The sequence below is a fragment of the Bos indicus genome, chromosome 9 (genome assembly GCF_029378745.1).
Source record: "Bos indicus isolate NIAB-ARS_2022 breed Sahiwal x Tharparkar chromosome 9, NIAB-ARS_B.indTharparkar_mat_pri_1.0, whole genome shotgun sequence".
NCBI lineage: Eukaryota > Metazoa > Chordata > Mammalia > Artiodactyla > Bovidae > Bos > Bos indicus.
This window is the reverse complement of record NC_091768.1, coordinates 82,238,563-82,266,541: the sequence shown is the minus strand read 5'-3', so window position 1 is coordinate 82,266,541 and position 27,979 is coordinate 82,238,563. Positions and strand designations below refer to the sequence as shown.

Here is a 27,979-nt window from a genome sequence, read left to right as displayed (position 1 = left end):
ACTCCCCACACACGCCAGTGATATTTGTTTGCAGTGCTCCCCCATCCCACAGCACAACTGAACAAGTGAGCCTAAATAAATGACCACCTTTACCCCCTTGTGTCAGGGTGGAAGTTAGATACTGAAGAGACTTGCAAACAGAGGAAGCCAAAATAAACAAAGAAAGGAGAAATGCTTTGTAAGTGACAGGTGCAACAGATTAAAACCCGTGTAGTTAGCATTGACTACATTGGAAGGGACCTACAGACCTTGAGAAGAAGTATAAGCTGGAACAAGGAACTATCTGAAACTGAACTGACCCCACACTGCCCTCAACAGCTTCAGAGAAATTCCTAGATATATTTTACTATTATCATTTTTAAATTTTTTTTAATTTTTAAGTTCTTTATTACTGCTTTAATTTTCATTTTTAACCTACTATTACCTTGCCAAAAAAGGCCCTATTTTTAAAGCAAATTTCATTTTTTTTTTTAATAACTTTTGTGATTTTGTTTTGTTTTTTTAATATTGTATTTTTGAGAGTCTAAACTCTACTCTAGATTTTTAATCTTGGCTTTTTGGTATTTGATATCAATTTTGTACCTTTAAGAATCCAATCTTCAGTATTCATTTTTACTTAGGAGTGTGACTACTGGCTTGATTGCTCTCTCCCCTTTTGACTCTCCTTTTTCTCCCCCAGGTCACCTCTATCTCCTCCCTCCCCCTTCTCTTCTCTACTTAACTCTCTGAATCTCTTTGGGTGTTCCAGACTGTAGAGAACACTTAGGGAACTGATCACTGGCTAGACTGGTCTCTCTCCTTTTGACTCTCCCTCCTATCCTCCTGGTCACCTCTATCTCCTTCCTCCCTCTTCTCTTCTCTATGGGACTCTGTGAAACTCTCTGCGTGTTCCAGACTGTGGAGAGAAAACAGGGAATTGATTACTGGCTAGACTGCTCTCTCCCCTTTTGATTCCCCCTCTTCACCTCCTGGTCACCTCTATCTCCCTCCTCCCTCTTCTCATCTCCATGTAACTCTGTGAACCTAGATTGAGGGCAGGAGGAGAAGGGGACGACAGAGGATGAGATGGTTGGATGGCATCATCCACTCAATGGACATGAGTTTGGGTAAACTCTGGGAGTTGGTGATGGACAGGGAGGCCTGGTGTGCTGCGGTTCAGGGGTTGCAGAGTTGGACATGACTGAGTAACTGAACTGACTGAACTGAACAGGAAAAAAAAACTATTAAAAATACAAACATATGGAGGCTAAACAACACACTTCTGAATAACGAACAAATCACAGAAGAAATCAAAATATGCATAAAAATGAATGAAAATGAAAACACAACCCAAAACATATGGGATATAGTAAAAGCAGTGCTAAGGGGAAGGTTCATAGCAATACAAGCCTACCTCAAGAAACAGGAGAAAAATCAAATAAATAACCTAACTCTACACCTAAAGCAATGAGAAAAAGAAGAAATGAAGCACCCCAGAGTTAGTAAAAGGAAAGAAATCATAACAAATTAGGGTAGAAATAAATGAAAAAGAAACAAAGGAGACTATAGCCAAAATCAACAAAGCTAAAAGCTGGTTCTTTGAGAAGATAAATAAAATAGACAAACAATCCACCAGACTCATCAAGAAAAAAAGGGAGAAGAATCAAATCAACAAAATTAGAAATGAAAATGGAGAAATCACAACACACAACACAGAAATACAAAGGATCATAAGAGACTACTATCAGCGACTATATGCTAATAAAATGGACAACTTGGAAGAAATGGACAAATTCTTAGAAAAGCATAACTTTCCAAAACTGAACCAGGAAGAAATAGAAAATCTTAACAGACCCATCACAAGCACAGAAATTGAAACCATAATCAGAAATCTTCCAACAAACAAAAGCCCAGGACCAGATGGCTTCACAGCTGAATTCTACCAAAAATTTAGATAAGAGCTAACACCTATCCTATTCAAACTCTTCCAGAAAATTGCAGAAGAAGGTAAACTTCCAAACTCATTTTATGAGACCATCATCACCCTAATACAAAACCAGACAAAGATACCACAAAAAAAAAGAAAACTACAGGCCAATATCACTGATGAACATAGATGCAAAAATCCTTAACAAAATTCTAGCAAACAGAATCCAACAACACATTAAAAAGATCATACATCATGACCAAGTGGGCTTTATCCCAGGGATGCAAGGATTCTTCAATATTCGCAAATCAATCAATGTGATTAACACCACATCAACAAACTGAAAGATAAAAACCATATGATTATCTCAATAGATGCAGAGAAAGCCTTTGACAAAATTCAGCATCCATTTATGATAAAAACCATCCAGAAAGCAGGCATAGAAGGAACATACCTCAACATAATAAAAGCCATATATGATAAACCCAAAGCAAACATTATCCTCAATGGTGAAAAATTGAAAGCATTTCCTCTAAAGTCAGGAACAAGACAAGGATGCCCACTCTCACCACTACCATTCAACATAGTTTTGGAAGTTTTAGCCACAGCAATCAGAGAAGAAAAAGAAATAAAAGGAATCCAGATTGGAAAAGAAGAAGTAAAACTCTCACTGTTTGCAGATGACATGATCCTCTACATAGAAAACCCTAAAGACTCCACCAGAAAATTACCAGAGCTAATCAATGAATATAGTAAAATTGCAGGATATAAAATTACCACACAGAAATCCCTTGCATTTCTATACACTAACAATGAGAAAACAGAAAGAGAAATAAAGGAAACAATTCCATTCATCATTGCAATGAAAAGAATAAAAGAAAAGAAAAGACCTGTATATAGAAAACTATAAAACACTGATGAAAGAAATCAAAGAGGACACAAATAGATGGAGAAATATACCATATTCATGGATCAGAAGAATCAATATAATGAAAATGAGTATACTACCCAAGCAGTCTATAGATTCAATGCAATCCCTATCAACCTACCAATGGTATTTTTCAGAGAACTAGAACAAATAATTTCACAATTTGTATGGAAATACAAAAAGCCTTGAACAGCCAAAGCAATCATGAGAAAGAAGATTTGAACTGGAGGAATCAACCTGTCTGACTTCAGACTATACTACAAAGCTACAGTCATCAAGACAGTATGTTATTGGCACAAAGACAGAAACAGATAAATGGAACAAAATAGAAAGCCCAGAGATAAATCCCCGCACCTATGGACACCTTATCTTTGACAAAGGAGGCAAGAATATACAATGGAGAAAAGATAATCCCTTTAACAAGTGGTGCTGGGAAAACTGGTCAACCACTTGTAAAAGAATGAAACTAGAACACTTTCTAACACCATACACAAAAATAAACTCAAAATGGATTAAAGATCTAAATGTAAGGCCAGAAACTATAAAACTCCTAGAGGAAAACCTAGGCAAAACAGTCTTTGATGTAAATCATAGCAGCATCCTCTATGACTCACCTCCCAGAATAATGGAAATAAAAGCAAAAATGAAGAAACAAGACCTAATTAAACTTAAAAGCTTTTGTACAACGAAGGAAACTATAAGCAAGGTGAAAAGATAGCCTTCAGAATGGGAGAAAATAATAGCAAATGAAGCAACTGACAAATAATTAATCTCAAAAATATACAAGCAACTCCTGTAGCTCAATTCCAGGAAAATTAGCGACCCTATCAAAAAATGGGTCGAAGAACTAAAGAGACATTTCTCCAAAGAAGATATACAGATGGCTAACAAACACATGAAAAGATGCTCAACATCACTCATTATCAGAGAAATGCAAATCAAAACCACAATGAGGTACCACATCACACCAGTTAGAATGGCTGCTATCAAAAAGTCTATAAACAATAAATGCTGGAGAGGGTGCAGAGAAAAAGGAACCTTCTTACACTGTTAGTGGGAATGTAAACTAGTACAGCCACTATGGAGAACAGTGTGGAGATTCCTTAAAAAACTGGAAATAGAACTGCCATACGACCCAGCAGTCCCACTGCTAGGCATACACACCAAGGAAACCAGAACTGAAAGAGACACGTGTACCCCAATGTTCATCACAGCACTGTTTACAATAGCCAGGACATGGAAGCAACCTAGACATCCATTGGCAGACAAATGCATAAGAAAGCTGTGGTACATATACACAATGGAATATTACTGAGCTATTAAAAAGAACACAGTTGAATCAGTTCTAATGAGGTGGATGAAACTGGAGCCCATTATACAGAGTGAACTAAGTCAGAAAGAAAAACACCAATACAATATATTAACACATATATATGGAATTTAGAAAGATGGTAATGATGACCCTATATGCAAGGCAGCGAAAGAGACACAGATGCAAAGAACAGACTTTTGGACTCTGTGGGAGAAGGTGAGGATAGGATGATTTGAGAGAATAGCATTGAAACATGTATATTATCATATGTGAAATAGATCTCCAGTACAGGTTCGATGCATGAGACAGGGTTCTGAGGGCCGGTGGACTGGGATGACCCTGAGGGATGGATGAGGAGGAAGGCGGGAGGGAGGTTCAGGATGGGGAACAAATGTACACCCATGGCTGATTCATGTGAATGTATGGCAAAAACCACTACAATATTATAAAGTAATTAGCCTCCAATTAAAATAAATAAATTAAAAAAAAAGAAAATATGGTACATTTATACAGTGGAATATTACTCAGCCATAAAAGGAACAAAATTGGGTCATTTGTAGAGACATTGGATACACTTAGAGTCTGTCACACAGAATGAAGTAAGTCAAAAAGAGAAAAACAGACACTGTATATTACCACATATATATGGACTCTAGAAAAATGGTACAGATAAACTTATTTCCAGAGCATCTTCTCTTAATAAAAATGTCTGTTTGTTGAGCCTCTGACTTCTTTCCTTTCATGCCTGCATACATTTGCTACCAATCCACCGCTTTGTTACCTTATACTAAATTTATCACAACTCAGTACATGGTGGATTATACACTGATAAAAGTATTAAGTTGCATTAAGACAATGTAACATATATTGCTTATTATATTTGCTATGACTATGGCAAAATTATTTGCTTTTTTAAATATGAGGATATATTTCAGACCACAATAAAACCTTCATAGGAAAATGGTATTTCTTAAGCATTTTGATTTCACACACAAAGTTTTTAGGAAGAGGGATACTGAAAAAATAGACTATTAGTCTTGGCACAAATTTTGAAGATACCACATGCCACTTTAGGAAAGATATAAAGGAAACTTGGCCAAGAGATCTTCACCTGACTTGCCTATGGTCATAAGACTAACCTGAGACACAGTTAACTCCAGATAATAGTGAACTTTTCCTTTCAAAATGAAGCCACTTTATATATAAAATAGATTCAGCTAAAACTCTCATCACCTTTATCACACTGTAAATCAATAACTTACACTTCAAGGGATGTGTAAGATGTATTTTACCATTCTGCCCAATGACAACACAGACTAAGGCAAGGATCAAATCCTATGCAGACCTTGTTGTAAATTATACAAAATTTATAAAATGTTACATAATATGGAAAAACTTACTATGTAAAAAAGGAGAAATTGTTAAGTGGACAACAAAAGTGCAGGATATTAAGCCTAAACTAATTGCAGATAATTTCCACAAGTTGAGAAAAAACTTGAAAATATTGAACTTTTTAATGATAAAATCCTATTTCTTTTTGGTGGACTAAAATGGGAAGAGTACAAGTACTTTTTAGATGAATTTTCTGGAAGACAAAAATGGCTTAGAAGCAATACAGTTGGAGAAACTGTGTTCATTATATCAAGAATATTTAGGAATTTTGACCTTCTCCCCAAATATTTTAATATCTGCTTTATAAAAATATTAGCTATATTACCTATAGCCTAATATAATGAATTACAAATATCAGTCTGATTTTTAAACTAATTTTTTCAAATATTAAATATATATTCTTTATATCCATATAAACATATAAATTCCTTCTTATAATAGGTTTGAAATCCAGTTTTTAAAGTTACATGGGAAAAGCCTCTTAAGTTATTAACACAATTTTATTGTCTTGGTATCATAAAGGAGAATTAAAATCAACTTACTTGATGTAATAGGGCACTTTATTATGTGAAATGGATCTTTGCCACGGCAGCTGGACTGAAGCTGAAGAAACAAACGGAGGTTATTGGAAACACTTCTAACTCTTATGTCTTACGCCTTAATGCAAAACAACTGAACATGTTTTATAGCAAATTCAATGAGAACTGCTGGATTCCTATAATTATGAAATATGCTAGGCCAAACAAAGAGTGGCTTTAACGATTCATTTAAAGCATGGAAAGAAACAATGCAGTCTCAGTTTCTAATGCCAACTCTAATTCAACCTGTTGATATAAATATTTTTAAAAATCACATTTTATTGTTTCTAACAATCAACATTTAAAACTTATTTGAAAATACATATGCTGTATAAATTTTGATTAAGCTAAAACCAAAGTTAATTTTACCTAGGCAAAATCTAGGTATAATCTACAATCTATGTATACCAAGATTGTAAACTAGATTACTTAAGATTGAATTTTCCAGGTCACTAATAATACTCTTTACTTTGCTTCATAGGCACAGAATAACTAGTACAGATGTCATTTAAACAAACTCAATTATATGGATTTTAAAAGGAGAAAATTAAACATAGCCTAAAGGTTTTAATGAACTAAGGCAATTATCTAGATAGAAGAATTCCAAATACTTATTTTCATCTGAAATGCATAGGAAATACAGTTCCCTACTTTTATACACTAGACAGCCCTATGATTGAGATTTTATGTTTTGTTTTACTGAGGTATAAATTTTTTACAATTCCATTTACTATTTATAAAATTTTTTTCTACATTAATTATTTTAAGACTTATTCAAGTAGAGTTGGACCTATGCATCTAGAACCTTTAAGGAATTTTGGTAAATAAACTAAAAAAAACAAGCAAATCCATCTAAAGTGTTGCAAATATCACTAGATTCTCATATAACCAGTTGTTGCTAATTTTTTTTTTCTCCTGAATAGGGTGTCATAATCCTACTTACTAATACTTAGCATTTTAAACTTTACAGAGCATTTTCAATATGTCTGTTAATATGGAAGCCAACAATGAGGAACTAAATATTAGACATGAAATAATTTGCTCAAAAATAAATGGCTGAGCCCAAACATGATTTTAGGATTTCGGACCACCAGTCAGCAATATTTCTATTTGACAACCCTTCCTCTCTTTCTAAAGTATGAGCATTTCCTTCTTGAACTATGTCCATGAAAGAATAAAAAGAGGATGACAATGTGGAACTAGGTATACTAAATTTCTCATTAGAGCCAACCTCTTTTCAGCACTGGCACCAAGCTAATTGGTCAGTCTTTATTTTGTGCCTAACTAAACAGGCTCTTTTCATAACCATGGCTAAAGTTCAAGAAATTTAATAAAGCCAAAGATTTCAAGCAGCAGTGGATAACAATTACTAAATTTATTAATTGGGATTTTTTTTTGTACAATTCTCCATTCATTTTAATGACTGTTTTGATCTGAATAACTTTGATTTCCTAGACTGTTCATGCCAGGCAATGAAGGGCAATATGCTGGAGTTTCACAATTTTTACAATGTTTCACTTGCTAAAGAGCAAAAGTTTAATTTTTATTATGAAAGAATGGTTACTAGGTGAAAGTGTTCAGTTTCATCAATACTAATAAATACATACACCGTAGAACTATAGAGTCTCAATGATTTGTTCAATTTCTCTTTACTTTGGTCTCAGCTTATAGCTTTATGTTCCATAAAATTAAGTGTAAGTAATCCGGGGTAATTCATAGCTAATGAATAATGAAGCAAACCTATTTACTTCATGAACATGGACAGTATCCAAACTTTGGACATGCACTATTGCATCCAGGTAGACAGAATATTCCAGGAAGGACTCAACATTTCAAAGACAGGCTACCTAAGAGCTCAGGTGTGTGAAACAGGTGTGGGAGTGATGGGGTGAGAGAGGACCGGGGAGAGACAGGGAGAGATGAAACAGAGAGACAGAAACACACTAGAGAGAGCTGGCTTGGGCACTAGAGAGGCGTAGGACAGGATAATCAGGAATGACTGATTAGGATTCTTGAAATTGTGAGAGTAAGAAAAGCCTGACCTTGAATTGAGGTAAAGCGAATTATCAAGCATGATGAATATTAAGAGAAAATATAAATGTAATAAATTTAGTTGGAAGACACAGTGTTATTATTTGTTTTTTCTATGGCTGTAGATACAAAGGTACCATAATTGGAAAAATAAGCTTTGCATTAAGTTTCAACCTTCACTTAAATTAAATTAAACTAAGTGCTTGCTTACATATGTTTTCCAGAGAAAAGGAAAGGAATACCATTTAGAGAAAGCACTGGTGCCAAGAACTGTGCTAGGTGTTTTGTGTAACTTGGTATGTTTTCTTATTTAAATCTCAAGGCAATCAGAGGAAATAAGTATTATTTTAGTAATTTTAAGATTAAAAAAATGAACTTTCAGGACTTCACAGTCCTGGTAAAAGGGAAAATTAATATTTTAATCTCAATCTGGGTGACTCTGAATCAGATATTCTTTAATTTCCTTAGCAGTGAGTGATAAAGAGCTCAAATTACTTATTAAAGATCTCATGAACAGTCAGCTCACAAAATGAAAAATTTCAGTTGAAGACTATTGCGTAAAACTCTACATATGTGCTTTGGCTAAATCTGCAATATTTAATTAGAAGAGAAGCTAAGTATGATTGCAATGAGCCTAATAAACCAGAATCTTCTCAAAGATTTACGGGGACTTTTTTTTTTTTTCTTTTTAAGTCTCCAGGTGCATTGAAAATAAACATGCATTTTTTAGTAGGAAAATTAATTTAAAAATTTTAAATATAAAAATGATTTCTTTGCTGTGAAGTTCAAAATCTTTGCATATGGCACAGCAATAGGATACTATATTAGTTATTACAACAGATGGTTCAGTGAAAAACCCTAGCTAAAGATGAATTAATTTTTGCTTCACTTCAAAGACTTACCATGACCAGATGATAGACCAGTAGCCAATAAGCACTGGGTATTGATTGGTCACTGATGTTGAGATTTTCTTCTTTTATATTCATCTAATAAAGCACATATATTTATAACAAAGGATATAGTTTCTTTAGTTAAAGTGAAATAATATGCTGATTCATTCAATTAATGAATTGAAGTCATTAATTGAAGTCAGCTTATTGGTACTTACTAGAGAGAAAATGCTGAGAGGATGGTCCAAAATCCCTATGGGCTTCCTGAAGCTGTTTAAGGCGATCATCAACGGACACCTGCACATATACATACAAGAAATAATTTGATTTCAAAACAATGACCTTAATAATAAGCTTGATTTAAGTACTATAATAAATGGTACTATAGCCCAAGATATGATTGCTGGTACAGACTCTTCTAAATTTGGAATCAAAGTATGGGTATGAAAATAGACTCGACATCAAGTAACAGTAAATAGTGCCAGGTACTCTTCTAAGTATTTTATGTGAATTCTTTTAACTCTCACAAAACTCACATTGAATAAGTATTACTCATTATAATCATTGTTTTACAGATAAAGATGTGGAGACCTAAAGAGGTGTTCAAGGATATAAAGTTATTATTATGTGGCAATGTTAGTATTCACACCCAATCCATCTGATGTCAGAAGCTATGTCTTGACATTATTCAACACTTTAGTCAAAAGCAGTAACACTCTAAAGCATCTAAAGTAAAGATGTGGCCATGGGGTCAGTGGCTACTCATCTTTCTTTTGTAAGGAAGGTGGCACAAAGGGCTGTAAAAAGAAGTCTAAAATTTTCCAAGGGGAAAAAATAGATGATAATGATGATGAGACAGATGACAGATATAGATGGAGAGTGGAAGGACATATAAATATGGATGACTTATATTCCTCCAAGTTCATGTCTATCATCTTGACTTGGGAGTATTCAAGTAGATACCAGGTGAATACTACACTCTATCTATCTGTTTACACACAGTCTTAGCTGTCTACATTTTGAAAATGCAGATTTGGTACCCTGAGAAATTAACTGCAAATCAATAACAATTGCACACAGCCTACTGAATTTCCATTTCCTCTTCCTGGTCTTCATCTAGCAGTGCTAGTGAGGTGTTCCACTTAGATTGCCAATCTTATTTTCAGCTGCCTTTAAATGGAACGCGTGTCTCTGGCTCACTGGGTACCTCCTTTTCTTCCTGGTTAGCTATCAAAATTACATTAGCAGGTACTTGGTTTGTTGTGACCAAAAGCATTCAAATGCCACACTTTTACATTCCAGAGAACACAAGATGCTACTCTTGAAATTTAACACCACTGTCAGCCAGCATAAATTGAGCTCCTCATATTTAATCAGCAACTACCATCTGAGCAACCCACTCCAGTATTCTTGCCTAGAGAATCCTGTGGACAGAGAAGCCTGGTGGGCTGCTGTCCATGGGGTCACACAGAGTTGGACACAACTGAAGCAACTTAGCGTGCATGCATGCATTGGAGAAGGAAATGGCAACCCACTCCAGTATTCTTGCCTGGAGAATCCCAGGGATGGAGGAGCCTGGTGGGCTGCTGTCTATGGGGTCGCACAGAGTCGGACATGACTGAAGTGACTTAGCAGAAGCAGCAGCAGCAACATCTGAGCTCTAGTGGTTACCAAGCTCAGAGATCAGGATGAAAGAATAACTTTTTCATGCATAATGTATTCCTTGACTTCTAATCTTTGCAGATGGTAACAATAGAAGCAGAGTGGCAAGGGAATCAAGATGGACCACAGCAATACCAGTATGAAGATAATGAATTAGAGAAATGGAGGAGAGTCAACTGAAATAGAATAACAGTCAAATGCTTCTCTGTTCTACTCAGTAGAAAAGCATGTATGAGTTTAACAGATTCTGCTTTACTAATCCCAGATTAATATTCAAATATTCAAATAGTCTTCAAATAAAAGAATATTCTTTCAAAGACAGAGAAGACTGTTTAATACTTTTTACTCATTTACAACCTCTTCAATTTCATGAAGAAAATATAACCCACTAGGTGTTTCAACAGTTAAATTAATTCAGGACCTATCATGGGGCTTTCCTGGTGGCTCAGATGATAAAGAATCTGCCTAGAATGCAGAGGACCTGAGTTCAATCCCTGGGTCGGGAAGATTCCCTGGAGAAGGGAATGGCTACCCACTCCAGTACTCTTGCCTGGAAAATCCAATGGACAGAGAAGCCTGGTAGGCTATAGTCCATGAGGTTGCAAAGAGTTGGACATGACTGAGTGACTTCACTTTCACTTTTCACTTAAACTATCCCACTACTCTTCAGGGGAAAAAATTATTATTTTGACTCCTAGAAACTGGACACTCACTGTGACAAAGCTCTACAAAGACTGAGCCAAAAATTACTGACTGGAACATGTGGTAACTTGCAGATAATTAGTAGCACTCAACAAGATTCTTCCTGGTTTGACTCTTTTAAAACTGAAATGCTCAGCTATATTAAAACAACTACATTAGAGCAACTAAGATCTAAGAGCTAAAGGTAAAATACCAATATACTAAAGTGTGCTAGCTGGAAAAAAATGAGCAAGATACATAAAAAGCAAGCAATGGAAGAAGGATGGAGACTTTCTTAACTTTTCAAAAGAAAAAAAAAAAAAAAAAAAAACACAATTCAAGTAAGAAAAACGACTCCTTTATGAGCCATTATGGAAAGAATGTTTCTGTGACCTACCATAGGTTTCAATTACTGTGATTTATTTGACCTTTTGCAATTTTCTACGAAAATCCTATGAAGAGAATGCTATAAAATTACATTAAAATCTATATTCAAAAGTAAATGAGGCCTTTGGGTTCAAGATACAGAAAGACAAATATCTAATGTCATCATATGCTAGAAATCCATTATTAAATACAACTCATAAAGACCGAGGAAAGGATGCAAGTGGTAGGACAGTGGGGTAGGGCTTAAAGACCGAAGTGTGAGCCTGCATTATGAAGAGGAATCAGCTGACACCTGCAAAAGTTTCCATCGCATATTAAGGTCATCGAGCTGGCGAGACATCTTTAGAGACGGGTGCAAGTCAAGAGGAGACAATTGACTGGATAAATCATTCATTGTTTTAACTTTTAAGTTGATTGGTGCAATTTCTTCTCTAAATGCCTAGGAGAAAACATAAGAATAATGTCATCAGAAAAGAATAAAACAAAAGCTAGTATTCCGTATTTCCTAAAATAAATAAATAAAAAACAAAACACCAAGATCAGCTGAAAAGTCATCTATGATACCTGCTCACTCAACAACTGACTTGACTGAGGTCTTGAAGAACCAGGACCTCCAGCCAGAGTTCCCCTTTATAAACCAGAGAATCTAAATAGATGCGTGAAGAGAAAAATTATAGCACAAACACATTTAAATGATTTATGTATTTAATGATTATGTTTTTCCTTCAAATTTTCCATTTATACTGTTTATTCTGGAAAAAATTATTATCCCTTTTACTAATTTTCAGACTGGATTTTATCTTTAATTTTCTTTCATATTTTCCAAGTTTTTCATATGGATACTTTAATATTTTTTCACTTGATGCAAAAACTCAATTTGAAATGTCTCTATTTAAAATTAAGTTAGAAAGTGGGTACAAAAAGCTTTCCTAACCATAAAATCCATGCCTATTATATACTTAAGATGTAAGTTTCCTCTCTTTCAAAGTCATTTTAGACCTTTCTTTGTGGTTAGAGGTAGGGAAGGAAGAGCAGGGTCTATCAGAAAAGAAGTAAACGAAGCTTAGAACTGAGGAATGACAGTTTTGGGCAGAGTAAGAGACCTGGAACAGGTGGGGGTTGATGGGATGCATGTCAAGAGGGAGAAATAAAACAAACAAAAAAAATTTGGGTATGTGACAGTGATACGTCCTGTGAGAACGAACAATAATGAAAACACCAAGTTTTTCTCCTTTCTCCACATAATTTCAACCCCCTCTATATTCATGTATCTTTTTTCCCATAAAGTTTTGCTTAGATTCCATCCATCCCTTGAAAGACTCACTGGCATGCCCCACCTATTGGAAAGATTTCCTAGAGGCCTTTCCTATTCCAGTCCTGGTTGAAGGCCCTGCCCACGTGTTCACCAGCTTTCTATCCCTCATCTCCAAGCCAGGCAGGATTTCCAAGCTGCACATCTCTGGACACACAAATCAGCTTTTACAGTGGGGGCATTTTTTATTATATTGTGCCATATGAACCACTTATTATAGATTTTATATACTACTTCTTATTAGAGCTCTTAGTTCCTGGTAATGTAAACATTCATATTTTAATATCTCCCTCCATATAATGGAAGCTTCCTGAGAATAGACACTCTCCAGTACTCAGTACGAAGTTAGTAATAAAAGAGGGACAGAGTTCATTTCTAATGATGAAGGTTCAAAAATGGTATTTGAGGCAAGATTAAGTCAGTAGAGAATCTGCCTGAAATGCTGAAGACTGGGTTACGATCCCTGCATTAGGAAGATCCCCTGGAGAAAGGAACGGCTACCCACTCCAGTATTCTTGCCTGGAGAATCCCATGGACAGAGGAGTCTAGTGGGTTACACTCCATGGGGTCACAAAGAGTCAGACACAACTGAGCAACTAACACTAATACACGAGCCAATATAGCACCAGGAACGGAAGTGGGATATTAAAAGACACTTGAATATTTTAAATTCTTTGTTATGCTAAATATTAACTGTGTACCAAACATACAGGCGTTAAGTGTTGTGAACATACTATTAGACTAAGCTCTCAAGTGTCATCGTTTCTGCAGTTTTCACCCCTTAAGAGAGCAGGCATATGCGTCTCAGTCCCATTTCTTCTTCTCTTTCATCACTCTAAGTTTAGCTAAAGCATAATAGATATCAAAGTGCTTTTGAACACTATAAAGTTTTATTAAAACACTACAATATTAATTTTACTTCCTCCTCGTACTTATAAAAAGGAAACCTTTAGCCGCTTCCCAAATCCTCTTTTTATAACATGAAAAGGCTAAAAATAATAATTATGGTTGGTAAACATCAAAATAACATTACTAACATAATTTTGTTTTTAAAAACAAAATTAATTTTGAACAAAAAAGATAATACGTTTATTTCAAAATTCTCGAACATGTCCAAAAACCACATGAAGATGCTCAAGTTGGAGAGTCAGAAGAACAGATCTGGAGCCCATAGACAAAATGAAAGCTATAGACCACGGAGGTAACTGTGTAAGTGACACCTGAACCAGTGCGCATGGAAGTCAACATAGAAGGAAATGTCACCAGAACCTTGAAGACACTAGCATTTCAAATGTAGGCCTTGGACGGACATTTCATTTCAGCTGTAAATAAATGACTGAAGTGGTGGGGTTAAATAAATTACTCTGTAATCAAGCATAAAGTAAAAAAAAAAAAAAATCAAAATCAGAAAGAAGAATGGAAGCCCGTGAAGATGTGACAATTGCTGCTAGGTGGAAGGAATTCACTTTGTGATAGTTTTTCTCCATGATTGCAGATGTTGATCATTCACGGGTGACAGAATGTATACAACTAAATTCACAAATACAGGTCAATGACAAAGGATGTAAGATAACAGAGACATTAGAGGTTTAAAGAATTCGTATTTAATAAAAAAAGCATGGGACATAGAGAGGGGTGGGAAAAGAGAATTTTTCAGTCTGGACTTTGAAAAGGCCTGAGTTTCCTCAGATTCAGTTTGAGAATAATTACAGAACTCATATCTTTCAAGCTTTCTTCAGTGGCGATCTTATACTATAAGATTCGGCTTTTAAAATCAGTATCTTTGTATTTTAAAGGCCTTAAAGATGAAAAATAAAATGCTAGAAAATATTCTCAGGTTTATATAATTTTAAATAAAAACCAGTTTTATTTCTAACGATGGTGAAAGTTCTTTAAAAATTATAACTTCAAGACAGATTTTAGAGATGACAAGAGCTTTTTCCTTGGAATCAAGACCATCCCCAAGAAAAAGAAATGCAAAAAAGCATAATGGCTGTCTGAGGAGGCCTTACATATAGCTGTGAAAAGAAGGGAAGTGAAAAGCAAAGGAGAAAAGGAAAGATATACCCATTTGAATGCAGAGTTCCAAAGAACAGCAAGCAAAGATAAGAAAGCCTCCCTCAGTGATCAATGCAAAGAAATAGAGGAAAACAATAGAATGGGGAAGACTAGAGAACTCTTCAAGAAAATTAGAGATACCAAGGGAACATTTCATGCAAAGATGGGCTCAATAAAGGACAGAAATGGTAGGGACCTAACAGAAGCAGAAGATATTAAGAAGAGGTGGCAAGAATACACAGAAGAACTGTACAAAAAAGATCTTCATGACCCAGATAATCACAATGGTGTGATCATCCACCTAGGGCCAGACATCCTGGAATGTGAAGTCAAGTGGGCCTTAGAAAGCATCACTATGAACAAAGCTAGTGGAGGTGATGGAATTCCAGTTGAGCTATTTCAAATCCTGAAAGATGATGCTGTGAAAGTGCTGCACTCTATATACCAAATTTGGAAAACTCAGCAGTGGCCACAGGACTGGAAACGGTCAGTTTTCATTTCAATCCCAAAGAAAGGCAATGCCAAAGAGTGCTCAAACTACCACACAATTGCACTCATCTCACATGCTAGTAAAGTGATGCTTAACATTCTGCAAGCCAGGCTTCAGCAGTATGTAAACCATGAACTTCCCAATGTTCCAGCTGGTTTTAGAAAAGGCAGAGGAACCAGAGATCAAATTGCCAACATATGCTGGATCATGGAAAAAGTAAGAGAATTCCAGAAAAACATCTATTTCTGCTTTATTGACTATGCCAAAGCCTTTGACTGTGTGGATCACAATAAACTGTGGAAAATTCTGAAAGAGATGGGCATACCAGATCACCTGACCTGCCTCTTGAGAAACCTGTATGCAGGTCAGGAAGCAACAGTTAGAACTGGACATGGAACAACAGACTGGTTCCAAATAGGAAAAGGAGTACGTCAAGGCTGTATATTGTCACCCTGCTTATTTAACTTCTATGCAGAGTACATCATGAGAAACGCTGGGCTGGAGGAAGCACAGGCTGGAATCATGATTGCCAGGAGAAATATCAATAACCTCAGATATGCAGATGACACCACCCTTATGGCAGAAAGTGCAGAAGAACTAAAGAGCCTCTTGATGAAAGTGAAAGAGAAGAGTGAAAAACCTGGCTTAAAACTCAACATTCAGAAAACTAAGATGATAGCATCCAGTCCCATCACTGCATGGCAAATAGATGGGGAAACAGTGGAAACAGTGGCTGACTTTATTTTTCTGGGCTCCAAAATCACTGTAGATGGTGAATGCAGCCATGAAACTAAAGGACGCTTACTCCTTGGAAGGAAAGTTATGACCAACCCAGACAACATATTAAAAAGCAGAGACATTACTTTGCCAACAAAGGTCCGTCTAGCCAAGGCTATGGTTTTTCCAGTGGTCGTGTATGGATGTGAGTTGGACTATAAAGAAAGCTGAGCACCGAAGAATTGATGCTTTTGAACTGTGGTGTTGGAAAAGACTCTTGCGCGTCCCTTGGACTGCAAGGAGATCCAACCAGTCCATCCTAAAGGAGATCAGTCCTGGGTGTTCATCGGAAGGACTGATGTTGAAGCTGAAACTCCAATACTTTGGCCACCTGATGTGAAGAGCTGACTCATTGGAAAAGACCCTGATGCTGGGAAAGATTGAGGGCAGGAGGAGAAGGGGACGACAGAGGATGAGGTGGTTGGATGGCATCACCAACACATTGGACATGGGTTTGGGTGGACTCTGGGAGTTGGTGATGGACAGGGAGGCCTGGTGTGCTGCAGTTCATGGGGTCGCCAAGAGTTGGACACAACTGAGCAACTGAACTGAACATAAAAATTATGCTTTTTTCTTACAAGCCACAAGTAAAAACATTAAAAGCCCTCAGACAAATAATGCATTTTAGGCTTAATTTTGTTTTTGTGGTCCAGTGTTTTATGGTAATAAGGAATCTTTCCATTAAGAAAGTTTATCTTTTGGGCTTTAAGAGCTCCAAACTAAGGCACTTTCTGAAATAAAGCAAATTGTAAAATGGTTTCAGATCTGCTATGTTTTCTGATGTAAAGAACAAATTTATCATGATTTGGCTGCATTTTCCCATGCGAGAATAAAATCTATGAGGTTTTCTTTGCTATAAAAACAGAAACATCTGCATGTGTTAAGGTGCTGACCAGCAGCCTGTTGGCAGATGGGAATCTCAGCTCTTCTCCTGTCAGAGTTGTGTACTCCACAGATAAGAGCGATTAAGTATAATTCAGGAACTTGAAATTATTCAATCACCCTAAAATATTTTGTTTTCCAGTTGCTTTGGTATATTTAATAATATTTAACAATAATCAGAACTTATTTTCACCTGCCTATAACTTCAGGAGTATTCTTTAAGCACATATGAAACCTGCTGAAGTTTGAATATATTTATTTGGCTTAAAGAGACCTAGGTTTTATTTTCTTTTTTTCCTAATAAGATGTTAAAATATTTTAATCCTTGGTCTTAAATATTAACTGTATTTTTCCTAACTTTCCCACATAAGCAGAAATGTAAACAGAAGGATTTGGATGCAGAGGTGGGTAATTTCTTCAGTCAAATGGCATTAACAAGTCCCAAAATTTTAGGCCAGATATAACTTCATTTTTCCCTCAACACTAATCATCCCATATTAAAAACTGATGCTTTCAAATTCAAAAAGGTAAATTCTTACTCAAGAGTCAGTTTTGCAAACCAACAGAACATAGTTTCTGTAATCTGTTGGCTTAACGATTTTTCAGTGTTTGAATATCATCTTTTAAAACACAAGAAGTGTGCAACTTCCAAAGAACTTATCCTATCTTAAAAAGTTGTATTTTCAGTTTGCTATCTTAACTCAGATTTGTGGATACTACGGCTGACTTTATTTTTCTGAGCTCCAAAATCACTGCAGATGGTGACTGCAGCCATGAAATTAAAAGACGCTTACTCCTTGGGAGGAAAGTTATGACCAACCTAGATAGCATATTCAAAAGCAGAGACATTACTTTGCCAACAAAGGTCCATCTAGTCAAGGCTATGGTTTTTCCATTGGTCATGTATGGATGTGAGAGTTGGACTGTGAAGAAAGCTAAGCACCGAAGAATTGATGCTTTTGAACTGTGGTGTTGGAGAAGATTCTTGAGAGTCCCTTGGACTACAAGGAGATCCAACCAGTCCATCCTAAAGGAGATCAGTCCTGGGTGTTCATTGGAGGGGCTAATGTTGAAGCTGAAACTCCAATACTTTGGCCACCTGATGTGAAGAGCTGACTCATTGGAAAAGACCCTGATGCTGGGAAAGATTGAGGGCAGGTGGAGAGGATGAGATGGTTGGATGGTATCACCGACACAATGGACATGGGTTTGGGTGGACTCCGGGAGCTGGTGATGGACAGGGAGGCCTGGCGTGCTGCGGTTCATGGGGTCACAAAGAGTCGGCCACAACTGAGCGACTGAACAGTTACATGAAGAAGCCTACTTAATTCATGGTCCCTGGAAACATGTATATTTACCATGAAAGATGGCAAGATGGCAGACCCCAATACTTTTTAATAATAAATATTTTGTTTAAAATATAATATGTAACCTTTAAAGATTCAAATTCAAATAGTCGATCAAAATTGAGCTTAAAGACAATATTATCAATGAGGTCTCTACAATGAAAGAGAAGAGCAAGAAAGTAATCCTGAAACCCCACCATTTTCTAGCTGTGTGGGCATGAAGCAATATCTATAGTTTTATCATTTATAAAATAATAACACTTAGCTTGCTGGGTTGGTATGGGAGTTAAAAAGGATACCAACGCAAACTGGCTAAAGAACAGTTCTTGGCATGTACTAAGCATCAATAAATGCTATTATTATTCCTATGTCTATACACAAATATATATATACTTATGCAATTTGCCTGAGTAGGATTCAGTTAATTTCCTAGACCTTTCTTCTATTTCCTATTCAGCCACATGCAAAACAAAAAGGAAACTATTATCCAATGTCTGTGCACAAAAGATGCATATCTTTTGCAATAAAAATCCCATTCACAATATTGATATTTTCAGTCTGATTTGTCAATCATTTATTCTTTGTTTCATGACTACCTACTATATAGTTCACTGCATGCTAAGCTGCTTTTGTCATGCCTGACTCTTTGGGACCCTATGGACTGTAGCCCTTCAGGCTCCTCTGTCCATTGGATTTTCTAGGCAATAATACTGGAGTGGGTTGCCATTTCCTCCTCCAGGAGATCTTCCTGACCCAGGGATCGAACCCCTGAGCCTCCTACATTGACAGGCAGATTCTTTACCACTAGCTTCACCTGGGAAACCCATATAGTTTACTGTGCTAGTATGAACCTCAATGGCTTCCCTGGTGGCTCAGATGTTAAAGAACCTACCTGCAATGCAGGTAGACCTGGGTTCAATCCCTGGGTTGGGAAGATCCCCTGAATAAGAGAATGGCAACTCACTCCAGCATTCTTTCCTGGAGAATTTCATGGACAGAAGAGCCTGGTAGGCTACAGTCCATGCGATCACAAAGAGTCAGACACGACTGAGAGATGAAGACTTTTACTTTTTCACAAATCCCAATACATTCTAAATCTGTTTATTTGTGTCTTTTACTGCCTAAATTCCACTAATCTCTTTTCTGGATATGTCCTAGAATACAAGAGCCAAAGAGAATCTAGACCAGAAGTCTAACATCCTTAACTCTGGGCAATATTACAAACAGAATTTATAGCTAAAATAATTCTTCATTATATACTGAGACAATAAGATAATTAGTAAAGAATGCCCAGTAGAACAGTACACTTTTGATTAAAGCTCTAAATCCAACCACCCATTTAAAAAGCAACCTGCCAGACTACCTCATGTGGATGCCATTCTGTAAGAGCCACATTGTGAAAAACACTATAAAGGAAACAATTCAGTTTCTTCAACAAATACCTTGCAGAGAAAATAAAAGATAGAGGGGAAATCTGGAGATTAAAAGGGACTTTAAAGTATTCTTACAAAAACAGATAAAACTAAATCTATACTGATTAGGAATTCACAGCTGGGTGAAAATGTATATCACGAAATGAAAGTAAAGTATTGTAAAAGTCACCTTTGTTGCTGTTTTGGTGGGGAGGGGAGTTCTGATGGTGAAGGGCATATGGAAAACATCTGTTGTGTCTAGAAAAGTTCTATATCCTGATTTTGGTGGATGTTGTCACAGTGTCGGCCTTATAACAATCCTTTGTAACAATTTATATAATGTATGTGGCTCTCCTTATTTGTGTTATATTTAACAACAAAGTGAAGTCGCTCAGTCCTGTCTGACTCTTCCTGACCTCATGGACTGTAGCCTGCCAGGCTCCTCTGTCCACAGGGATTCTCCAAGCAAGAATACTGGAGTGGGTTGCCATTTCCTTCTCCAGGGGATCTTCCTGACCCAGAGATCAAACCTGAGTCTCCTGTATTGCAGACTCTTTACCCTCTGAGCCCCCGGGGAAAGGATTTCTTAAAACCCTTTATCTGAGGCAGGGATGCTGACCATGGTTTTCTCAATGTGGTCCTGAAGTGAGTCAATGAGCAAGTCTCCCACGGGCTTCCAGCCATTCCGCACAGCCTCTGCCTCCTTCAGGTCAGCATCCAAGTCATCCATTGCTCCCTGTAGGTCTCTGAGCTTTTCCAACGCCTTGTCCACTTGCTTTTGCCAACTGCTAGTAACAGCATTTAGAGTTTCCCACTTCTCTTTGACTTCAGAAGACTGCTTGCGCATGGCTTTGGCAATCTTTTGGGCTTTCTCCTCAGGAGTCAATTCTGTAATTTAGAAAAAATAAAAAAAAAGAATATTTGGATGACTGGTCAACTCTACTTTCTTATAGTCAAGTGTAAATACCACCTTTCAAAGGATAGCACCTAAGCTACATTAACCAGAGTAAGAAAAACTGTCTCCATACTGCTTCTACTTATCCCTGCTCTTCTTCAAAATAGACAAGAGCCACTCAGGGTAATAAGCAGCCCTGTGGTTTTGGTGACTTTTGAATTTTAATATATTTGCAAACCTTGAAATGTAGCAACTCAAGAAATAAAGCAATTTTTCTTTAACACAAATTTGGTGAAGTAAAATCCAAAGACAGCTTTTTGTTAGTTTTTTATTGTTCTCTAGAGAAATGGGAAAGATAATCGGGAGAGAAACAGCTTTAAGTCATGAGGGAAACTTTGAGAAAATAAGATTAATTTATCATGTTACAAAAAAAAAATACTACTGACATACCAAATAACATAACAAATATAAATAACATATCATAGATTCTTCATCATGGCTGAATCTGGCAGTTAGTTCATCTTTAATACAAGTCATTCTCTGTAGCCTAGAAGTATAACACAACCACACATACTTCAACAAAAAGACAGCAAGACTTCAAGGACCACCCTAAATATTTAATAGACCAACAGAACTTGGGCTTCCTCAAGTGGTAAAGAACCCGCCTGCCAATGCAGGAGACAAAAGAGAAGCAGATTCAATCCCTGGGTTGGGACGATCCCCTAGAGGTGGACACATCAACCCACTCCAGTATTCTTGCCTGGAGAATCCCTCGGACAGAGGAGCCTGGTGGGCTACAGTCCCTGGAGTTGCAAAGAGTCAGACTAAAGTGATTTAGCATTATCATCAATGGGAGTTGAAGAATTTCTGAAATAAAGTAGACTTTTCAGACAGGAAAGGGCAAGCATAATGCAAGATGCTGCCACAGGACAGGGGCGGTAAGAGAGGGTAAGAATCCAGAAGACAAGCAAATAGAAATCAAAGTCAGGTTGAAAGCCAAGAGTTAGAAACAGCGATGAGAAGCTGGCAAGACAAGGACAGGGGAACTGGATGGTCGTAGAAGAGACACTCCTGAAGCAGGTAGAGATCTCCATCTAAACACTCCTGAGCCTCACTACCCTTAACACCCTAGGATGCCTCCTTTCCTTTCTAGCAGCTGGTTTGATGGTTCTCATGCTTGTCCCGTGGAAACAGAGAGGCAAGTCAGAACAAGGTAAACAAACTGTATATTACTTTAGGATAGAAGTGCATATTCTTCTCTGTAATAACATCCCATCTTTTAGTATCAATCACATTAGCGACATCCACTTCACCTCAAAACACTCACACCACTCATAAAATGCACTGAAGTTCATCAAAACTTCTGATAAGATGCACGGAAGCAAGCCCTTCTAAACTGTAACTTTTCTATGCAACACACATCTGTCTGCCTGTCTTTATTTAAATATTATTTAAAAGTCGAGACAAGATGGACAGAACATTTAATTTTATCTAAGTTTCCAGAAGAGCCAGTTCACTGGGAAAGACCCTGATGCTGGGAAAGACTGAGGGCAAGAGGAGAAGGCAGTGACAGAGGATAAGATGGTTGGATGGCATCACTGACTCAATGGACATGAGTTTGAGCAAACTCAGGGAGATCGTGAAAGAGAGGGAAGCCTGGTGTGCTGCAGATCATGGGGTCACAGAGAGTCGGACACAACTTGTGTAGTGAACAACCACCACAACCAGCTTCCAGAAATTTCTAGACCTCAGTGTTTAAATGTAAACAGCTATAATAAATCTCCAGGAATGACATGGATGATGAAGAGTTTAGAAACCCAAGAACTTCGAGTGTGCTGCTGAAGGATATGAGGCTACACAGAAACATGACCAATCCCTTAGCAGATGAATTGATTATAAGAAGAGACAATGTTATGATAGACAGATTGAGTATACTAGTAAAAGATGAATAAGGAAAATAAGTGAATTCGAGCCCAGCTTTCAGGACTGCTTAGAATTAGATACACAATCCAGTACAATGGTGAGGGAAGGGAGTTAAGAATCCTGGAGAAAAAATTTTTCAAACTTGTTACAGGTCAGGGTTTCAAGGTTCTTGATTAAAAAAAAAGACTTTGTGAGGATGGGTACATCATTAAAAAGGCAACTTTATTTAAATCCTTAATGCTTCAAGATTTTTTATAAATCAAAAAATATGTTATATTAATAAATACTATTCATATTTTATATAAATATAACATGCTATGTGTAAGAGAAAAAATCATTCTTAGCCTGATAAGAAAGGGAGTCAATAATTTTTATGATGGCAACAGCTGTACTTGTTAATAAATCACTTGAATTTTTTGAAAGATATATTTTAAACACTCTTGCTTTATTGACTTTTGTAAAAAACATAATACAGTGCCAATTTCAGAAGAGACAACTTAATTATGATTATTTTCTCTAGATAAAGTAAAAACTGTTTCTAAGTCAGTCACTGAATAACCTGGTAGGGAGGCACACAGCTTCTTCGTCCTGTGACAAAATAGCCAACTCTGGCTGTGACTTTTTGTCTTCATTTAACGTAAAGTCTTTTTATTGAGCAGTCCTTCTGTGGTATTTATAATAAAATCCCCACTCAAGCAGCTACTCAAAGGAAAAGTTCTACATTCAATTCACCATCTGTTTGCCAGAAAGAAAGCATATTAACTAATCACAGAATCAGAATAAAAGTGCCTCCTGTTGCAGCAACAATCTCAGTTTAATATATACTTTAAACCAAGAACAGAGCAAAGTACAAAGCCAAACAAAAACCTTCCAGAACTTTTGTAAAATAGGTAATAAGAAGCAACATGTGAAATCCCAATTTATGACAATTTGGGCTAAGAAAATAGAATAAATCAAATCAAAACAGAAAGAAAGCATAAAAGATGAAAATAATAAAGGGATATCCAGACTTTAAAAAAAAAAAAAAAAAAAACACACCTTCTGTTACTTGAAAATCAAAGGACGAAGTTCGCTTCAAATTTTCCAACCAGATATTTTGCAGTAAATTTCAAGACCCTCATGCAAGAGCGGAGAATCTCTTCGACCAGTGGTGTGGAATTCTGGTAACATACTAGAAACGTCCAGCAGAGAGTCTGTCTGTTTACTTGTTTGTTTTTAAATGCTGATCCCCAAGGACCAAGTATTAAAAGATTCTGGCTTAGTTGGTCAAGGGTGAAGGGACGCATGGATATATTTTAAAAAGCTCCCCAAGTAACAGTAATTGTTGCTAGGATGGAGCAGTGTCAGTGCATTGGATTATAAATTGATTTCTCTGGTCACTGCTGCTGGACAGAGTGTTTCCACCCCATTGAGCTGTTGTGTCATTCCCATGCAGAGCAGGGCGCTAACTATTGAAGGTGGGAAAGCAAATGAAGGTTGGTGATAAGAGGGGAATCTAATTTGCATTTGAAAAGGCAGTAATAGAGGCTAATAGACAGAGAAAACAGTAGGATAAAACCAAGTAAATTTAGTGACAATTCACAGACCAGAAGCACTTTTCCTAGGTCACTTTCCTACTCCCTGGTGTGTGTGTGTGTATGTTTTTGAGAGGGAATACTTTGCTTCACTCTCCATTCTCCCATTCTTCTCCCTTTAAGCCATCCTATTTATCTCTGAGGATGGGACTGTATTTAATTTTATATTTATAATTGTATTATAGGCTCAAAAGGAAAGAAACTGCCTACAATGCAGGAGACCCGCGTTTCATCCCTGGGTTGGGAAGATTCCCTGAAGAAGGGAATGGCAACCCACTCCAACGTTCTTGCCTGGAGAATTCCATGGACAGGGGAGCCTGGCGGGCTACAGTCCAAAGAGTCAGACTCAATTGAGCAACTAACACTTTTACTTTATCATTATATATAGTATAATGTGTTATAAAGTATTATAAATATTAACATATTTACTTTATATTTATATAATTAAAATAGAAATTAATTTATTGTGTTACAAAACAGTTAATAAAGAGTAGATAACTATCTTTTAGGAAGGAGAAACAAGAGAAAGAGCAGAGAAAGGAATGACCAACCCTGAAGCTTTCTGTCAGGTCCAGTGACCTTTATTCTTCAAATATGCAAATTAATTGGATGGCACTTACACCGCGCTCTTTCTACCCTGTATTCTACGCTTCACTGGAATACAGATGGGAAACAAACCTGGACCGGAAGCAGGGACTAAGACTTGCAATCAGCACTGCTCCCACCCTGCCCTTGGCTCCCAGGTGAGCTAGGTGACCTGCTTTATCAGTGGGAACTCTATGTTCTCATGCTGGGAAAAGATTTTACACAGGGCCCCTTTTACCTCTAAAATTCAATTACAGAAGAAAAACAAAGCCACTGTGTGTCTCAAAGAAGTCTCACATTAGAGGGAAAAATATTTTTTTTCCCTCTTTTGTGTACTTACAAATTTTTTTTACATTTAAAAACATTGAAATATATGTTGCCCCTATGAGATACCATATAAACCTGTAGAAATTAGAATCAGTTCAGTTATTTTAAATAAAGATTTCCCACATTTGTCATATTTTCTTTCTCAATTTTGGAATTAACACATAATCTCCATAGTGACTTTTTATTCTTAGATTCTAAAGCTTTATGTCATGCATGTTTGTTTCTGCTCATCTTGGTTTTACAGCATTCGGTCTAGAGACTAGTATGTCTTCAATATATATATATTTACTGAATTGAAATTTTCAATTTTCTGAATGGAAGTTTCAAGTTTACTCTTTATTGAGAATATTCAACTTCATAATTTTAAATGGAAATCTTTCCACTTATTTTTTTCTTCCTTCACCCTAAACCCATTAAAGCATTTCCATTAATTGTCATCATTTTTTTACTGTGAAAGAGAAGGATAAAGCTTATGCAGTCATTTAAAGTATGGTAATTTCATCTCATTTGTACTGTTTGCTTATTTTTTGCATGTATCTATAATCTTCTTATACTTCATCAAGAGATAAAGAGGACATGTTAAGACAAACAAGTAGAGGACAAAAATTCTCCAGAGTAGCCTTTTCATCCCGTGGACAATTTGGTGCAAGGAAGGATTAGTTTGTATGCCAATCCAATGCTAACTAGTTATATGTTCATAGCATAGATATATTCCTTACCTCTTTGAACTTGAGTTAATATCTATAAGGCTATTGACACATGCCTGACAGAAAAGCTTCAGGAAAGGTTAATTTCTTTCTTTTTTAAAATGATTTAGCTACGTCTGGGAGGTTTAGCTATCTCTAGAGATTTTTCACATAAGCAAACTAAGCTGATTAGCCAACAAGAATTCACAGGAAAAAAAAAAACAAAGCTTCCTCATATATCTAGAGACTAGACTTCACTCTGTCTCCCTCTTTAGCCCCATTCTGTTTTTCTGTCTCCTTCATAACCAGAAGATGTTTCTGATTAAGATAATGGAAAATACGTTCTTCTCAAAGTTTCTGATTACATGATTAAGATGAATTTAATCTCTCTGAAATGATCAGTGTTGAAGAGGACCCTGCCCATTTCCTTTTCTGCATGATGACTGGTGACAACAGTTCATTAGGAACCAGATTACAAGTGCACCATCAAGTGCCAGCATCTGATTACTGTAATATTCCTCATCATATTCATCTAATACATTATAAGGATGACAATAGTAAGACGATACCCAGAGCAGATTAACCTGATAATGTATAAGCCTAAGTCTTTCAGTAGGTATATGATAAACATGATAAGGATCCATCCTGCTGCCAAGGAATTTGCCAAATCCTTAAGAGAAAGAAGACAGTGAACAGAAACATTTAGGTCAAGAACTCTACAGTAAAGAGATTTAGGGAAAATCTTTCACAAATACCAAAATACAAGCTATGAATGAGAGTCAGGGGTGGAGGTGGGGTGGATGGAGAGAATAGGAACAGAGACCACAGGGTGGAGAGGGATGAACAGCACTTCAGAGCAGAAATCAATGAAGGCAGAGCTAGAGTCTGAATACTTTAATGTGCTACCCTTCTCTCAAAGTGGGCCAAAGCAAATAAACCTAGCATAGGGCTATGGATAAAAAATGAAGAGACCATTAAGAAGGTTAACCGCCAAGGAAAAAGGTAGAAATAGCAGAATGGCCCTGGGACAGATCTAGCTAAGACACTTGAGACCCAGCTTTCAATGTTCTGTAATGGAATATTCCCTGAATTTCCTAATACCAATGGTAATTTTATAACTTATTCAAGTCAGTTTTGAGTGCTAGACAGCTATAAACAGGTCACTGGAAACAGGGGAGTGGTCCTGAGAGGTGGAGAAGAGAAGCTGGGACTGTAAGTTCCAGGAAGGCAAAGATGTGTTTTGTTCACTGCTGTCTCCCCAGCATCTAGAACACGACCTGGTACAAGGTGGGCTTTCAATAAGTACTGGTCAAGGAAATAAAAAGATGTATGTACGATATTTCTTTGTTTTGGAAAAAATCCACTTTAAAGATTAGAGGACAGGAATCTTCCATTAGCAGTCTTGCATTTGTTGCCACATTGCTGCCCATCTCTCCCCAGGCTGCTTCCCTGAGGAACATAGCAGCTAATGACCCATCAACATACAAAGAAGTCCCAGGCTTTCTATTCAAGCTTAGCGCTTCTCACTAAAGAAGTTAAGCACGTCCTAAGTTTACGTACTTTCAAAATGAGAAGTTTAAAGTGGAGAATTTACTCCTTGGCTAGGATTACATTTTTTAAAAGATAGTAAAGCCTCCAAATCACTCTTGAGGACACCAGCTTTCAAGATGAGCAGCAATAACAACAGGAAGAAAAAAACACACCACACTGAAAGCGTTGTCTCCTCCTAGTCTTTATGTTTAAATCAGAGAGTGACACCCCAGATGTTAATTTCAATAAAATACATACATGTAAATTATTGCCATCTTTTTTTATGAGGCACATGTGATTTATGTATAGCCATAATGGTGATGAAAGACCATAACAGATGGTAAACAATTAATTTAAAATGCTATGTCCATCAAATTAACCTTTGTTCTCATATAAATCTTCATCAAGAATTTGA

General features: G+C 36.7%; 1 protein-coding gene across 11 annotated transcripts in view; it reads right to left on the bottom strand.

Moving 5' to 3' along the window:
* UTRN (utrophin) overlaps positions 1–27,979 on the bottom strand; it is a 557,788-nt gene that overhangs the window by 95,938 nt on the left and 433,871 nt on the right. For all 11 annotated transcript variants that reach the window (XM_070795583.1, XM_070795587.1, XM_070795585.1 and 8 more), the window contains 4 exons: positions 20,664–20,932; positions 12,060–12,206; positions 9,256–9,334; positions 6,081–6,141 (listed from right to left, as the gene is read on the bottom strand). In XM_070795583.1, coding sequence (XP_070651684.1) covers positions 6,081–6,141; positions 9,256–9,334; positions 12,060–12,206; positions 20,664–20,932 — 556 coding nt within the window. The remainder of the gene's footprint in view (positions 1–6,080; positions 6,142–9,255; positions 9,335–12,059; positions 12,207–20,663; positions 20,933–27,979) is intronic.